Genomic DNA, 17,348 nt, shown 5'->3' with positions numbered 1-17,348 from the left:
CGGACCCTATCGAACGGGACCGGGTCCGGCAAATCACCTGCAGGTACTTTTGGAGCGCGCCTCTGGGCCACTAGCCGACCCTTATCGAATGGGGCACGGGCGTCCACTCGGATCACCCGTTAGCAACTCACTGGAGACACCATGTTCGGCGCCCTCCGAGGGCAACATGGCGCTTTCCCCCTCCTCCTTGCGGAAAGGCGACGAAGGGGCGTATGAAAAAAGCAGAGTCAGTCCTTGACCGTCCTCTCGCCCTGTGCAGAGGCTCGGGGGCTGCTCTCGCAAACCCGGCTCCGGCCAAATCGTTGACAGCGTCAACATACCAGCCTGAGAACTCGGAACCTGACTATGCACCCGGGAAATGACCAGTTCGCATGAGGGAACAACCAGACCGGCCGAGGCATCACGAAAGGCATTAGACCTCAAAGGAGTCAAACCACTCCTCCAAGGCCTCGGGGGCTACACCCGGCGGGTGCGCTCGCGCGCACCCACCGGAACAAAATGCAACCGAGAAAGGCCGGTCCCCTTGCAAAAAAGTGCGACAAAGCCTCCAAGCGAGTACCCACACTCCCTTCGAGGCTCGGGGGCTACTGTCGGGGACCGTAATTAGGGGTACCCCCAAGACTCCTAATCTCAGCTGGTAACCCCCATCAGCACAAAGCTGCAAAGGCCTGATGGGCGCAATTCCGGTCAAGGATCCGTCCACTCAAGGGACATGATCTCGCCTCGCTCGAGCCCAGCCTCGGGCAGGAACGGTAGACTAAGGCAGATTCGCGCCTCGCCCGAGGGTCTCCTCAAGCAATGGGCGCACCTTCGACTCGCCCGAGGCCCAGCTCGGGCAGGCTTCACGGAGAAGCAACCTCGGCCAGATCGCCTCGCCAGCCGACCGGATCGCAGGAGCATTCAATGCAAGGATCGCTTGACACCTTATCCTGACACGCGCTTTCCAATCGACAAGGCCGAAGTGACTGCAGTCACTTCGCCCCTCCACTGACTGACCTGACAGGAAAACACGTTGTCTGCGCTGCTCTGACTGCTGTGCCACCCGCCAGGGTGAGGCTGACAACAGCCAAGTCCAGCCTCGGGCACCATAGGAATCTCCGCCTCGCCCGACCCCAGGGCTCGAACTCCACCTCGACTCCGGAAGACGGTCTCCTCCTTGCCCGACCCCAGGGCTCGGACTCCACCTCGACCTCGGACGACGGTCTCCGCCTCGCCCGACCCCAGGGCTCGGACTCCACCTCGACTCCGGAAGACGGTCTCCGCCTCGCCCGACCCTAGGGCTCGGACTCCACCTCGACTCCGGAAGACGGTCTTCGCCTCGTCCGACCCCAGGGCTCGGACTCCACCTCGACTCCGGAAGACGATCTCCGCCTCGTCCGACCCCAGGGCTCGGACTCCACCTCGACTCTGGAAGACGGTCTCCACCTTGCCTGACCCCAGGGCTCGGACTCCACCTCAACTCCGGAAGACGGTCTCCGCCTCGTCCGACCCCAGGGCTTGGACTCCACCTCGACTCCGGAAGACGGACTCCGCCTCGCCCGACCCTAGGGCTCGGACTCCACCTCGACTCCGGAAGACGGTCTCCGCCTCGCCCGACCCCAGGGCTCGGACTCCACCTCGACCTCGGACGACGGTCTCCGCCTCGCCCGACCCCAGGGCTCGGACTCCACCTCGACCTCGGAGGAATCACCGCCTCGCCTGACCTTGGGCTCGGACCAATCACGCCACAAGGGGGCCATCATTACCCTACCCCTAGCTAGCCCAGGCTACGGGAAACAAGACCGGCGTCCCATCTGGCTCGCCCTGGTAAAACAAGTAATGATGGCACCCCGCGTGCTCCATGACGACGGCGGTTCTCAGCCCCCTACGGAAGCAAGGATACGTCAGCAAGGATCCGACAGCCCCGGCAGCTGTGCTTCTACAGGGCTCAAGCGCTCCTCCGACGGCCACGACGCCACATGAATAGGGCTCCAACACCTCTCCGACAGCCACATCGGCATGTATATAGGGCTCTGGCTCCTCTGTACTAGACACGTTAGCACACTGCTACACCCCTCGTTGTACACCTGTACCCTCTCCTTACGTCTATAAAAGGAAGGTCCAGGGCCCTCGTATGAAAAGGTGGCCGCGCGAGAGAACGGGCTGACGCGCGGTCTCACGCCCTCTCTCTCTCCCTCGCGAACGCTTGTAACCCCCTACTGCAAGCGCATTCGCCCTAGGCGCAGGACAACACGAGGTCGCGGTTCCACTTACCGTTTTCCCCCCTTGTGTCTCCGTCTCGCGCCGACCCATCTGGGCTGGGACACGCAGCGACAATTTACTCGTCGGTCCAGGGACCCCCCGGGGTCGAAACGCCAACACTTGTGATTTGTTTTCGCCCTCTCTTTCGGACTCGTTTATATTTCTAACGCTAACCCCGGCTTGTAGTTGTGCTTAAGTTTATAATTTTTAGATTCCGCCTATTCACCCCCCTCTAGGCGACTTTCAGAGTGCACCCGCCCTAAGTCCTAAGATGTGGAGGGGGTTTAAGTGTTTTGCCTGTTGCGAGATGTAGGAATGAACACAAGAACACGCAAGGGTTTAGAGTGGTTCGGGCCGCTGGAGCGTAATATCCTACTCCACTATGCGTTGTATTGCTTGAGAGCTTGAGTTGGGTGTAAGCCTGGATGACTTGCGTCTGAGTCCCTTTGTAACGTTGCATGCTCCCCCTTTTATAGCTCAAGGGGGGCATGTACAAGAGTCCTGAGCCCCGACATGTGGGCCCAGGAGCATGATGGATGTAAGATTTGGGGCAGCAATAGTTGTCTGCTGGAGCAATCTTCCCGCGCTCTGACACCCACGGTTCGCGTAGTCTTGGTGTGCTGGGGAAGCTTCCCTGGTAATGCACAAGTGCTCGTGGACATAGCGTATCTGCGTATCCTACTGCACGGACATACTGTTCGGATTAGACGGGCACGCCGCCTGCTGCATGGCTTGGGCGTCGTCTGCCAGCGAAGTGGACAGGACGCATTAAATACCGAAGGGGCACATCACCTGTAAGCAGGGCGGGCAGGCGGCGCATCCCCTCCGCAATAAATGCGGAGGCCGCGCGGCCCAGAGTCCTTACATCATGCTCCGCCCGCTGGCCTACGTCACGGGCAATAAACCATGTGGCAGTATCGGGCCCTCGGCCGAGCGGGGAGCGGAGGCGTACCGGATAGGGCCCGGACACGTGTCAGCACCGGACCTATGCCTAGGCCACGACGCTTCCTCCCCCGGAACCTTGTTATGGGTGGTCCAGAGCTTACTTGGTGGGGTCCGAACTCCACCCAATGGCTCTAGGCTGCTTTACTTCGTGGGTCCGGCTTTGTGCGCACAGGGGTCCTGCGCCTTCTTGAGGAGGTCTGGGCCTGATGATGGTGTCTCGGACAACGTCACCTTAACCGCTCACAAGATACCCTTAGGGCTGTTCTCCACATGGCTAGGAATAGCCGCACAGGCATCATGCCTTCATACCAAAGTAAGGGGTACCCCTGAACTAGGGTACCGATACCATGTATTGAGGCGCTCCACTAATTTAGTGAATCTAAAAGCAGATCTATACATTTAGTGAGACGTATCCCCAAGTTAAATTAATAGTATATTTAAGTAATAACTAGGTAGGTGCCCGTGCGATGCCACGGAACATAAATTGCGAACCTCCAATGGACTTCATTTGAGATCCAGGCCACCATCCCGTCCACGCCGGGGAAGCCGTCCAAGAAGCCCATGTGGAAGGGCGTCATCGTCGCCTACGTCGTCATCGCCGCCTGCTACCTCCCCGTCGCGCTCGTCGGCTACTGGGCCTTCGGCAACGACGTCGATGAGAACATCCTCATCACCCTGAACCGGTCGCGGTGGCTCATCGCCGCAGCCAACATGATGGTCGTCGTCCACGTCGTCGGCAGCTACCAGGTGTACGCCATGTCGGTGTTCGACATGATCGAGACGATGCTGGTCAGGAAGTATTGGTTCACGCCGGGATTCAGCTCCGTCTCATTGCCCGGACTGTCTACGTTGGTAATGAAACGCCTCTTTCTCAACTGAAAAAGTTCTAGTGCCTGCCAATCACACTGATTGCAAGACTGACATGAGATGCAATGCAACAACCTCTGCAGCACTCACAATGTTCGTGGCCATCACATTCCCCTTCTTCAGCGAGCTGCTCAGTTTCTTCGGTGGATTCGCCTACGCACCCACGAGCTACTTCGTGAGCTGTCATCTGCCACTGTAGTTTCATTTCATCAGCAGCATGTACAGTCAAACAGGTTCAGATTTTTAGCATCACAACTGACCAAATCTCTCTTGTCAATTTCTGTCAGCTTCCCTGCATCATGTGGCTCATCATCTACAAGCCCAGAAGGTTCAGCCTCTCATGGCTTACCAACTGGGTAAGAATAACATGGATGCAATGCAACTGAGTACCCAGAGTCCCTCTTCAGCATCATCAGAACGTGTCGGCCTGACCTCTACTTCCTTTCCCCTGTGTTCTACATGTTCTTCAGATATGCATTGTCATTGGGGTGCTGCTGATGGTGCTGTCACCGATTGGCGGACTTCGGCAGATGATTCTGAAAATCAAGACATACAAATTCTACCAAGACTACTCTGGTCTAAGCCATAATTAACACACGCCCATCATCGGCTGAAACTGGTTTCTGAATCTCATCGATGCCATGGAATTCCAAAAAAAATAAAACATTCTCAGAGAAAGATACATGTACAGTCTCATGACTAATGATGATCAGTGGTCCTGTTAATTTATCTTGAACCATGAATTGGTTATGGATTACCATATGCATATATGTATCAGTATTGTAGGGGAAATGTTTGTGTGTGTTCACTTTGGACTTTGATAGAGTAGCTTGTAGTGGGGACATTGAGAAAGATGCATGGGCCTTGCATGCTCTATGCTAAATAACCCCCCTCCCCAAAACCTGATATCACTGTATATTCTCTTGTTCTTCAAATCATTCTTCGTAATATATTAACTCAAATTGTTGTTCACTCTAGCTACATCCCAGGTCAACTTTACTTCACTCGTGTTTTTCAAAAATAAAAATTAATATTACCAAAACATATTTCATGGAGAATTTAAAGAAACTATTTTTTAATTGAAATTGCATATGCTATATATAAATGTAGTCGATCAAAGTTAGAGAAGTCTATTTGATTTTTTAGAGAGGGAACCTATAAGGGATTAGGGCTTGTTTGTAAGCTAGAAGAACAGGGGAATAGATGAGCTAAAATTCTCTTAGTATTTAATTTTGAGTAGCAAAGGTATTTTAGCCTCTCTAATCCTCTCCATTTCCTTTGCTTCCAAACATGACTTTAAGAAGATGAGAAAAAAATTCACCTCTCACACCAATTCACTGGTAATAGGAGAACAATTTTATCCAAACAACCCAATGTACTATCCAATTCTAGTAGGACAATTGGACAAATGGATTCAAGGCCACATAAGAAAGTCAACTACCCTCCTCTCTACACAGCATTACATAATTCCACACTAATGCAAGCAGAAATAATGGCGTCAGCAACACTTCTATAAACAGGTCGGTAAGCATCACTACTACAAGATCTTGTGCATTCATGCCAAAATGATAAGCAACACAGGATCCCAGAACAATATGAAAGAGCACCATCTCATGAAAACAAATACGTAAAAAAAGTGAAGTGATCGATGAAGAACAGGCACCGCATAAATTCAAGTCAATGTTTTCCATCTATCAGGCTAACTTTTGTACAATTTCTGATGTTACATTCACAACACGGAAATGGCTCTAAAACTACCCCTAAAAAACGGCTCGCACCTGTGCAAGAGCCAAGAACCATCACCATCACTCCTTGTGGTCCCTCCTCCAACCCTCTCCCCTTTTATGGCCTCATCATATATGCAATAAACTCGCTGTTCCATTGTATGGATATGGAAAGTCCAGAGAGAATTCTCAATCCAAACGATACGCACGCTCGATGCTCTCCTCACATGCAGCACGACGAACTTCCGACATGTCTGAGGCTCCCTGTCATTTGCCAACTTGGCTCCAAAACTTAGGCAGTTACAAAAATGAATACCAGACCTTCAGGTTTGATGTGACACGATCTTTCGTCAGGTCACTTTGTATACCAAAGGAAATCTATGCAGATCAGTCATGCCAACAGGTCTCCTGTAACGTATCAAAAATGGTCCAGAAACACAGTTAATCTATTTCTCCCTCTTCAACATCAGACACTGGTTCATCTGTGAAATCACCATCCTCATCATCTTCATCGTTTTTCATGTACAGCCCGAGCTTTTCTAGTGTGTTGCTTCCCATTTGAAACCCAGGACTTGTTTCACCAACCAAGTTGGGTATCTGTTCACCTGTGACACTTCCGAGCATTTCAAGATCTTTCAAAAAATGGCTCCCTTCATTGATGTCAACAGTTTTCTCCATCTGCAAGCCAACATTGCTTACACTACAGTATGGCAATAGCAGAGCATATGATGTTGAATGTGGAGAGCATACAATAGATATTACCTCTTGCAAAGCTTTGCGAGCTGCTTCTCTCTCAAGTTCTCTTTGTCGCTTAGCTTCAGCAGCAGCCTCAGCAGCAGCTGCTGCTTCAACCCTCTTGCGAACGTCCTCTGCAGCTTTAGCCTCAGCTTGCAACCGAGCTCTCTCTGTAACAGAAATTCTGTCACATGACTGTTGTCAGCTAAAAATGATTCTATTGCATCTCACCTTCTCTTTGTACCCTCTCAAGTTCCTCCCTTTCGCGTCGAAGCTTCTCGGGGTCCTTCTTTGTAGTATAATATTAACAACCAGGTGAGCTTACAGTGAATAACACAAAACGCAGACAACAACACTCTCTAGGAATCATTTTCACAGACACACCTGATCAAGGGCCTTTTCACGAGCCTTAAGGATCGTATCAGCAAAGCGGCTTCTCAGAAGGGCAGCTCGGATTTGCTTGTCAGGGGAGACCTGCTTCTCAGATACATTTCCCCCTAAAATTTGCATTATATCGACCTGTAAGGGAACCCATTTTCTCTACCACAGAAGATTGGGTATTCACCGGCCATCATGAAAATTCATGCTTACCCTCACCATCAGCAGAAACAGATATAGGGTTTGTACTTTACTCTGGTAAATTTAATGTGCTCAGTGAATCTGCAAATTAAATCAAGACTGTGTAAGATATAAGTGGTTATATATTCCTGGGTTGTAAAACCAGGAAATGTTATCTGCAAACATATAGAGGTGTAAGTGTCAACTGTCATTTCTTTTCAATAAAACAAGTTATGTATAGGAATTGTATAGAAAGAAAAGGTCCAGATCAATGGTTCAAAGGCAACAAGGGAATGATCCTACTCAAAAGACATGCACAATTATCAACCTCTGAAGATCACACCCAATAATTGACCGATGAAAATAAACTCTAGTCCTGCCACTGCTAACAATTGCTATTCATTAGATTAAAACAAATAAAATTTGGATGGGCGGTTCAACCAATTGGTTCCATGAATCTCAAGTCAAGTGTAACCTGAATCACTGTCTAGGATATAAAAATCAAATCTGTCAGCTCACACAACACAAGACAGTAATTGCACATGTGCTAATTATCTCATCTAGAAAAGTGTAAAAGAATGGACTTTGGGCATGTATGTAGCATTGCATCATTATTCTCGTTGAGTTTTGTGTGGTTCCATAAGGTTATGTTAGTAGTCAGAAAACAAGAGGGTTTGATTGAGATTCCAAATATTGATACACCTATGAAGCAAAACTTACCCTTTTCCTGATCCACGCCATCGACAGATAGAACTTTTTCCTGCATGTAGACAAGAGAAGACAGAGAGAGAGAACAACCATTGAGATAGTGTCTTACAATATCCTTCACATCAACAGAAAGAGATAAATTTGATTGAAACTTCTGCTACTCAGAAAAGAATTCAGATAACAAGATATATATATATAAGAACCTTTGACCCTCTGTTTTGTTGAGGAGCTTTGGCATCGGTATCACTTCCAGAAGAGCTACTTGAATCTGAGTCTTCAGAGGTAAAAAACAGAAATATCATCATTGTGTTGGACATGACAACTCAGGCAAGGCACAAGAAAGAGAAACAGTATTCGAACGCCGTCTGGTTGGCGTCCGTGTTGCGCAGCAGGTCCTGGTAGTCGCTCTCGGAGCAGATGTAGAAGCGGCTGGTGAAGAGCGAGGACGGCACGCAGATCTCCGATATGAAGCGCGCCGTCTGGCTGAGCAGCAGCGAGATGACTCCGAGCAGCATCAGCTCTGCGTGCAGACATGGCTTCTATTGGTGAGAGGCTAACAGTCGACTATGAGTTAGTACATTTAAAGGTTCATCTGTTTCATTGGCAATGGGTGAAATTGGCAGGTGGAGGCATTATAGTGGACCCTGAATACGATATGACAAATTGACAACCAATAACCATGGACCTCAAAAATATTGGATATAGAGACGAACCTTTTGTCCTCACGAAGGATGTGACTCAGGAATTCTACAGACATATTAACTTCTAAACCCAAAAAGTGACAAGAAACAAGATGATGAGCCACATTATTTTGCCCAGAAAAAAATATTATCAGAGTCGAGGATATTAATGATGAATAAGATTATGATCAATTTGATGATGTACCCTCCTTTTAAAGTGGATGCTGACACAAGAATCCTATTTAATAATGTAGAAACTCCATATTTGTGGTAAGACCATTACTAATGAAGAACTATAAATAAGAAGTTTTTTATTGTATTCTTGCGATGAATTATTATTAGTGGCAATAAGTTTTGGTGGCTAAAATATCTTTATCTGTTTGTGCCAGAAACATGAGAATGCCTATTTGGGCATCCTCAACGGATCCAAAGTCAATCTCAAATACCCGAGCATTCTTGGAAGTAGGAAGTTCAGACAAAACCAATTACTCCAATTAAGAAGTTTATTCATGATTCGCACAACAATTGATCCAATGGAAGTAAAACTGAACTCTAGTCTCCAGTAAACAAATGTCGACTAAAATAAATTGAGATGACAATAGTCAAACGCAGGAGCTGAAGAATTTGCAAACCAACTAAAATAATCTTCAAACTTTACATTTTTCTAGAAAAATAATTAATGTGTGACCCAACACACATTCACATATTATATTCGATTACCAGGTATGAAACTTATATCAAAAGTAATAGTACGTCATATGTATGACATCAGCATATTAAATTTGTAGTGAGGTGTGCAAAGGTTATGATATTGTTTTTTCTTTCGGTTCTGCTCCTGCCATGTTTATTATTTATACACTAAGACAACCTTTAAGGTTTTCTTTTGCTCATGTAATAGCACCCAATCCACATTAGACAAGATGAACATCAATTCTAAAACCTTATTTAGCGCCAGGAGATAACTTTGATTTGTATCTACATTACTCCAAGATTCACCTTGACAAACTGTGCTACTGCCAGAATCCCAGCAATCCATGCTACAAGAGAGGAACACTTATATAGAAAACAAGATCAGACTGACCGTACCTTTGCAGATAACATGTCATTGCGCTTGGTAGCCACCCTGATGTCTTTCTCCACATTCTTCATCTCCCTCTGCACATCTGCAAAGACAAAGAGAAAGAAGAACAATCCACTCCAAAAATTAACAAGAAAAATAGTGAAAACAACATGAATAACTGAGTTCAATTATTTTGTTAACCAATAGCTCAAAGAAATCTAGTGTTCTGATATACAATGATGTACAAAGTATGAAGCTTTAAAAATTGTGAAGGTTCTTAACCAGTCACCTTCTACAAAGCAGCCTCCTACAATAGCATCATGCAATCTAGTCCATTATCCTTAAATGTATTAATATATTGCAATATATCATATACATCTCTGCTCGACAACAATGCCTGAATTTGCTACCTCAATTCCTTCGGAATTAGCCTTCCAAACTGGTGTTCTTCTTGTTGATGTGCCATGCATCAAGGCAGCATGGCAAACGTGGGCAAGTCACCGCACCACGGGATTGTGCTCCCTGGCCCACAGTTGTTGTTTCTCGATGTGGCGTTGTCGTTGTTGCCGCTGATGTTGACAACATTCAGTTGCTGGTGTATCATGCCGTGTTAGAATGTGCTTCAACTTCTAACCTTCAACTTCTCAGTCGCAACTGCAAGCTGCTTCTGAAATGTTTGAATCTGTTCTTGCTGTGTATTGCACGTTTCCTAAAAATAGAGAACAATTTATGTCCAATAGTTACACACAGGAGACTGGAAGCATCAGCTAACCCTCGAGTGTGTTCTTGTTCAACAAGTGTACGTAAAGGGCAGCCAGAAGCTACAGCAGGTGCTTGTTCGTAGTCCCCTTCTTGACCTGAGATAGTGCGCTCGTCTGCTGAGAGCACCAGAAAATGTGGGTGGCTACTTGCTCCTGATCTGCTCTGGTGCCCATCTCTTCTATTATGATGACAGTGTGACCTACGCACTGCAGCTGCGGCAGCCAAGTGCTGATTAATGGTTCCTTTATGGAACTAACACATAAAATATACACCTGAAGAGGAAAACAGCATACGAGTGTTCATTTGTGTCTCCAACCAGAGTATATAGGTTTTTCCCTGAAGGTACATACCATTTGAGAGATCATATGGAGGTCCAGTTGCTTCAACATTAGCGTGGTTTGATGCATCCCTTGGAAAATGTTCATTGTCCAAGTTAGAAGTTCTTGATTGGTTCTGCAGATCTGCAAAAGCCATAACCATTTTTTTGTAAATTACAAGATATACATTTGCTATTCAGTGAGCAATGAAAAAGTTAACAACAATTCAGTTTCATCTACAACCGCCTTTGTATATCTCATCGTTGCTAAACAATTCATATCGGCTAGCTTCTGCGTGATCAATCATTTGTTCTCCTTCATTCAGCTCCATGTTAACTTCCATATGGCACTCCAAATGCTCCACATGGGAGTAGTTTGACTTTGACCAAAATTCTGTGTTCTCAAGCATTTCTGCTGATCTCACAAAGCGACAACATTAGCAATAAATCAACGGTTATAGGGAAGAAAATTTGTGCATCATGCAAAATCATATGCTAAAATGGCCACATCATTATACCTTCATGGCTTTGGAATAAATCTTCAGAACAATCAATGTTGGCAGGCATCTCGAAACAACCTTGATTGACCTGTATTCAGCAACATAAGAAATACAACAGTCTAAGGTTATACAAGACTCGAAACACAAAAGAAAATATTATATATGATATTTTTCTCACAAAGTCACAGCATTTAGAACCTGTTTTCTTTGCTCCCAGGCAGCTTTGACAGGCACTGTGGGCGTCTCCAGGCATCCGATTTTGGGCACCTGGGGATGACATCCTTGCCTGGCAACGAAGCTGCCTAGGAAGCTCTGAACCAAACAGTCCGTTACTGCATGAGTGCTCAGTGGTGGGCTGCAGGTATACCCTGTATACTGAGTGCTGGCTGATAATAACCCCCCAACCCCAAGAATGACCAATTTTATCAAACAAACAAAGAAATATGTAATGCAAGATATGCAAGAAAAACTGAAAAAAATGACAACTCTTAAATTTCTTTATGTTCCATTCCTAGTACAAAAAATAAGGTCATTGGTTCAACAATACAAATATCACCATCTCAAGTTGAATGAGCCATCCAAAGACCAATGCATCGTTGAAAGTACAGAAATCTGAACTGCCTTCATATTTGCAACATATAACTAAAATATATGTTGGCAAATGTTCCTAACGATACTACGAACCTAAAAGGCAATAAAATTAATTAGGATAATAAGTTGAGTATCATTACAAATAAAATCATATCTATCTGATGTGCCTAATAATTTCTTGTATTTCTTCTGGAATGTTGTCTTTGGATTCATTGTCCTTGTACTTCAATAATTCTACTAAGAATTTGGTCCTCAGGTCATTCCCATTCTGCACATTCATTATTACATATCATAGAACATGATTAATAATCAATTATAGAAGAACAATATTGACAAAGTATTAGAACAAATAGGGTACTCACAGTGCAAATGCAGGGTAACCTTATACCATTCCAATCGTGCATAAAGTTGATAACAAGAAAGCCAGATAAATCCCTACAAATTAAAATAATACGTTGTTACATATATGTAGACAAAATTAATAAGTTGTTCGAGTTAAAAAAATTACCAGTTTAATGTTCTTGGAACCCATGTTGGTACTATACGACGCCACATATAAATATCGTCTTTCCATGTAGGATTGGCCAATTCCATGGCAGCATTCATATTATTGGCAATATAATGTATATTATGTATATAATGCATGCTAGGATGATCACCCTTAAACCATGATGGTATAGGCATGGAGTCCATTATATAGATGCTTCTCGTGTCCATGTTAAGTACATATAAGGTGAAGTGACCCATGAAAGAAAAGGGCAATAGAATCTGCAAGTTAAAAAAATAGTTCAAGTAAGAGAAAAAACAAGATTACAAAAATGATGAAGAGTATAGCTTACTTGTTTGCAATCTGAAACATCGTACTCCATGTCAGGCCAACATTCTAATAATTTTGCCAACATGTTGATATCTGGCTTTGCACGAAGGCGAGGGTCTCGACCAAATTTAGTTATGGACTACTTTTTGTTAGTAAAATAATTATATAATGAACACACTTATATGAATAAAGACTAATTACTTGAACTTACACAGAACTGTAGATCCATGTAGTGGTATTTGTCTTCCAACAAGAACAAGGCATCATTGCATGCGATCATCCGAACAGCCATGTTAAAACAATCTGTATCCATCGGCTTATTTACATCCAATATATCTTTAAGTTTTTGAAGACTTAAAGAAATTGGATAAGGTTTAGTGCTCTGAATCCAATGTTTCCTATTCAATGAACAATTGTTTTTATAGTTAAAGCAAGAACATATGTGTTGAATATTTACCATGCATATACTATATTAAATGAGAATTAACTTACTTTAAATATTTGGCGTTGTCTATCCCCATGATATATGTGCACAATACAAACATCAGTTCTTGCGTGTTTGTTGATGTTACTTTAGCAGGCAGAACATATGGAGATATATATGGTTCAATCTGATGTGATGTATTTGACGATTTAGATAACTCACATGGAGTATCGATTATTTGAACATCACTTGAACTCTCTCCATCTTCATCCACATTGTGGTCAAGATTTTGATGTCCTTTCTTTGTGTTTAATCTCGAGTCCCATAATATTGCAGGTAACTTAAACCTAAACATTGTTATATCATCCTGCAAGTATATAAATTAGAACAAAAGAAACATTGTTCCTATAAATAAATATACGTCCTCTACCTGAGTTACGTTATCAGATAGGGAGGATCCTGTCCAGTATTCCATATAGTTTATCATCCATAGCCCGCAAGATACCCTAATATGAAATTTAACAGATCAGGTGAGTTTCTATGTATATATGAAAATAAATATAACCAATTTTGTAGAGTTGTGGTCACATGAATTTTACCCATCCGTTTGCATTTGTGTTGTGATCTTCTCTATAACTGGCCATGATGCAACATCAAGGTTCGACCACTTGCCTTGGTAAAGCTCTTTATGTTCTGCTGCAAGTTTAATCTGTCTTTCTATACCTTTTAACTATGTGTATATATAAAACATATCAAGATTTATAGATAACAAATAATGTAATGATGAAATAATCATAATATAAAAGAAACGATTACTCACTGTAGTATAAAGGTCTCGGCGATCCGTTATTTGTTGTCCCATAGAATCGAGTACATGTACCTCATTTTTTTTTGCATTCAGAACTGCCAGGTACCAGTGAAAATTTTCTATATTCATTGGAATGAACACCTTCATAGAACATACATTAACATTAATTTGTAAATATTGTGCACCAATATATTACATATTACATATATTAAAAATGAGATGAGTTTTAGGTCAACCATGTCAGACTGTAAATAGTCGTCCACCCTTTTTTCAATTGTGTCTTCCTTACAATTTAAGAGCATTTTAGGGTCGCCATCACGCTTAAGCAGACTGGAAATGAATGTGTTCTCCAAGAAGACCTTTCCACCTTCTCTATGAAGTAAATGCTCTTCATCCCTAATACAGTGTATATATGCACTGAGGGCCTGTACACCAAAAGAATACAATTAACAGATCAAATATACATGCTAGCTTTAAATATGTATACCATACTGTATAATATGATAATTATAAATATATATACTTTATATTATTGTATATAATATGGACATACAGATGTACTTACTTCGCCAGACACTTGGATGTCACCATGAAAAAGACATTCCATATCATTTCTATTTAACCATGCGCTGTCGATGTCCACCACAACTTGTTTCCCCGGTAATGTTTTAATGTATTCAATAAGCTGAACATCTTCTGGGGTGCACTTATAATCTATACAATGAAAAATATTATACGTAATAAGCAAATGATATATGCGAAAACCAATAAGATGCAATAAGACAAGAACAAAAAATTACCTTCAGAGACAACTCGAGCTACATTCAATTTCTTTGGTTTCTTATGTTGTGATATTCTAATAAGTGTGTCCAAAGCATCTTGTTTGTTCTGCTCAGAACTTATTTGACTTGATTCATTTGGAACATCCAAAGATGTCAGGTGTATCACATCTGTATGAGGAGTGAATGAAACATAAGTCTCTTGACAAAAGCATTTTTAGGAGTACTCATAAGACAATATTTACATTTAGGAGTGTAGATAAGAGAGCCTACCCGGTTGTGTCCCAAGATCGGCTTCAGTTGACACTTTTACATGATTGAAAATACAGTCAATGCCTACTCCCACAACATCGTGTGATTGTTTTGCAGCATTACCAACACTGACCTTACTATCCTCGCTCTCTATATCTATGGCGCACAAGAGAAAAATTAAGTGTCAAAAAAATATTTAATATGCAGACCTTAGTTTTTTTGTAATTGATAATAGCACTTACCCAATTCATGTTCATTAGTGTCATTAGTTGACAATTGTGCTGAACAACCACTTCTAGCCACAACCTCATACGATGGTTCAACAGTATTGCCAACATCGGTATTTCCTTCCTCCACCACTATATCCATTGTAATTTGGTCTGTACCCATCAGATTGAAAGTGTCAAACATAATTTTATTGACAAAAGTATTTTAAGTATATAAAGTACATCGTCAAATAGCACGAAACTAAATAAAACACAAACTTTAGCTTAAGTTCTTCATTCATATAGATAGATGTGACAAGTGAACTTGTATAAACTTACGGAGGAAAGGGACACAGGCCTGCCACCATCCTATTTTGATTAAGTATACCCGATGCCATTGATCTTATAGGATGTATATCATGGCATTATTGCAAAGATACAACATTGCTCCTTATAAAAATGCTAAAATAATATGAACAATATATTGTTGTATTATTATGACTGAATTTAGAGGTATCAGAATTTAGCAACAAACAAAGTCACTATCAATTTAAAGGTCTCAGAATTTAGCAGCAAACATGTAACTTGGAGTTTAGAAAAAAAGATAGCAGCAAACATGTAACTTGGAGTTTAGAAAAAAGAGATAGCAGCAAACAAAGATCTTGTTTGCTTGCGCTAAATGGTAGATCCAAAAAAGATGTTGCTCATCAATATTATTGCATTGAAACAAACAAAATAACAAGAGGGAAAATAGGTTTATACTCTGTTTGATTTGCGATACCACATAGATAACGATTCCATGTGTTTACTCATAGCACCGCACGGGCATAAACCTATGAATACATAATTATCATGATATTATAGGTCCCCGTTGCAACGCACACACAATAATGGTGTGAAATAGGACATACAAAGATAAATTAACCCTTCGGTCGTAATTGTGATTCTGCCCCTCCTTTGAAAAAGCAGGGATAAATCACAATTACGACTGAAGGGTAAGTTTGTCTTTGTATGTCCTATTTCACACCGTTACTGTCATCTAACTGAAGCAGGGACGGGCTTGTTTTGTTTGTTTTCAAAAAAAGAGGCCCAAAATCACAAAGTCGAATTTTGAGGGGCAAAATTACAGTTGCACTTCCATCTAGGGACAGAAAAACAATTGCCTATATTTGCTGATATGAGCCTCTGAGGTTCCTTTAGTCAAACAAATAACTAAAAACCATGTGAAAAATGTCTATAGCAGCCCACATGCAACAGCATCCCATGCTTCACGTGCATTTGGCCATTTCCTAATCACGCAGCCCCATTCTCTCTCAGCCTTTTCTGGCATGCATGTGCTAAGCTCATGTGTCCAAACCCTTATGTAGTCTGGGCTGTTGTCACTATATTCACCCATTGGCATGTTAATAAACATTTGTGCATCATCTAATTATGGCATATGCATCCTCAGGACAAGTTGCGGTGCTGCCAATAACATAATTAGTAAGTTTTACCTTTTTTCTTCCTCTTACTTCAGATATCTTCTAAAGATAGGAACTGGAGCAGCAAACCATGTAGACAGAAGAAAAGCTAAAGGACTACATGTTGAAGTAGTAATAGTTACTGCAGTACTGCACACACTGCATCTGATTTGACTTGTTGTATGGTAAATTGCCCATCCACGCAGGTTTGAACCACAAAGGTTTCAGCCATACATTTCATTTCCTGAATAGTTGTTTCTTCTAGATCCTAGCGCATGGCTGGGTACCAAATTCAGGCTGAAGGCGGCACATTCCCCATGCCAAGACAATCTTTATTATGCCATGACAATGGAAATGATTTGTTCATTTGACTTATAACTTGCTTACTGACAATATTATGAACACTTTTGCTTCACAGGAAGCATAGCTGATGAACTCATGGAAGAAATAAAGAAGGAAGTTGAAGAATAATGTTGCTACAAGTTAGTTGTGCTTTGCTGTTTATTTATATAATAGGCTGTTTTCTTGAACTGAAATTGCATGTACTATTACTGAGTTCTCTTTACTCTGGTTGGCAGAGTATTCATATATGGTTCCAACTTTGTAAAAATGGGGCATGCTTGTTTTATGTTATACAAGAGAAACCTGAGAATATGGTATTATTTGTTTGTATATTTTGTTCTGACATATATGTGACTGGACGACCGGTGCAGCACTCCTCAATCTGCTCTGAAGATTATAGAAACTGAACAACAAAAAATGAAAATATAACAATTGTATGCCCTTCTCTTAACCTTTAGCATCACTGCATAACTACTCTAGCAGTTAAAGCTTCTTAGACTGTCTCCAGTAGAGCTTGTAAATTAGGGGACACGGTATTATAGATGACAATGTTTAATATTGTTTACGGAGAGA

The 17,348-nt window shown here is 42.8% G+C and overlaps 3 protein-coding genes across 3 annotated transcripts; 1 reads left to right on the top strand and 2 right to left on the bottom strand.

Annotated features, from left to right (window-relative positions):
* Nucleotides 1-3,622: 3,622 nt before the first annotated feature.
* On the top strand, nucleotides 3,623-4,551 carry LOC103633035 (lysine histidine transporter 2-like). Its single transcript, XM_035961248.1, has 4 exons — nucleotides 3,623-4,038; nucleotides 4,137-4,228; nucleotides 4,341-4,409; nucleotides 4,524-4,551. The coding sequence occupies exons 1-4, from the start codon at nucleotides 3,748-3,750 to the stop codon at nucleotides 4,549-4,551; spliced, it is 480 nt and encodes a 159-aa protein (XP_035817141.1). The 5' UTR covers nucleotides 3,623-3,747.
* A 1,169-nt stretch (nucleotides 4,552-5,720) lies between these two features.
* On the bottom strand, nucleotides 5,721-10,122 carry LOC118473037 (transcription factor GTE9). The gene is made up of 11 exons (XM_035961247.1): nucleotides 10,020-10,122; nucleotides 9,545-9,621; nucleotides 8,128-8,317; nucleotides 7,982-8,052; nucleotides 7,791-7,830; nucleotides 7,234-7,246; nucleotides 7,104-7,138; nucleotides 6,897-7,009; nucleotides 6,744-6,810; nucleotides 6,540-6,682; nucleotides 5,721-6,455 (listed from the first exon to the last, which is right to left on the bottom strand). Exons 1-11 carry the CDS (start codon nucleotides 10,120-10,122, stop codon nucleotides 6,219-6,221), a joined length of 1,089 nt encoding a protein of 362 aa, XP_035817140.1. The 3' UTR covers nucleotides 5,721-6,218.
* A 1,576-nt stretch (nucleotides 10,123-11,698) lies between these two features.
* On the bottom strand, nucleotides 11,699-12,362 carry LOC103633039 (uncharacterized). Its single transcript, XM_008654722.3, has 3 exons — nucleotides 12,196-12,362; nucleotides 12,050-12,122; nucleotides 11,699-11,955 (listed from the first exon to the last, which is right to left on the bottom strand). Exons 1-3 carry the CDS (start codon nucleotides 12,330-12,332, stop codon nucleotides 11,842-11,844), a joined length of 324 nt encoding a protein of 107 aa, XP_008652944.2. The 5' UTR covers nucleotides 12,333-12,362; the 3' UTR covers nucleotides 11,699-11,841.
* Nucleotides 12,363-17,348: the final 4,986 nt, after the last annotated feature.

This window comes from Zea mays, chromosome 7, assembly GCF_902167145.1.
Source record: "Zea mays cultivar B73 chromosome 7, Zm-B73-REFERENCE-NAM-5.0, whole genome shotgun sequence".
Taxonomy (NCBI): domain Eukaryota; kingdom Viridiplantae; phylum Streptophyta; class Magnoliopsida; order Poales; family Poaceae; genus Zea; species Zea mays.
This window is presented reverse-complemented; position numbering and strand designations above follow the sequence as displayed.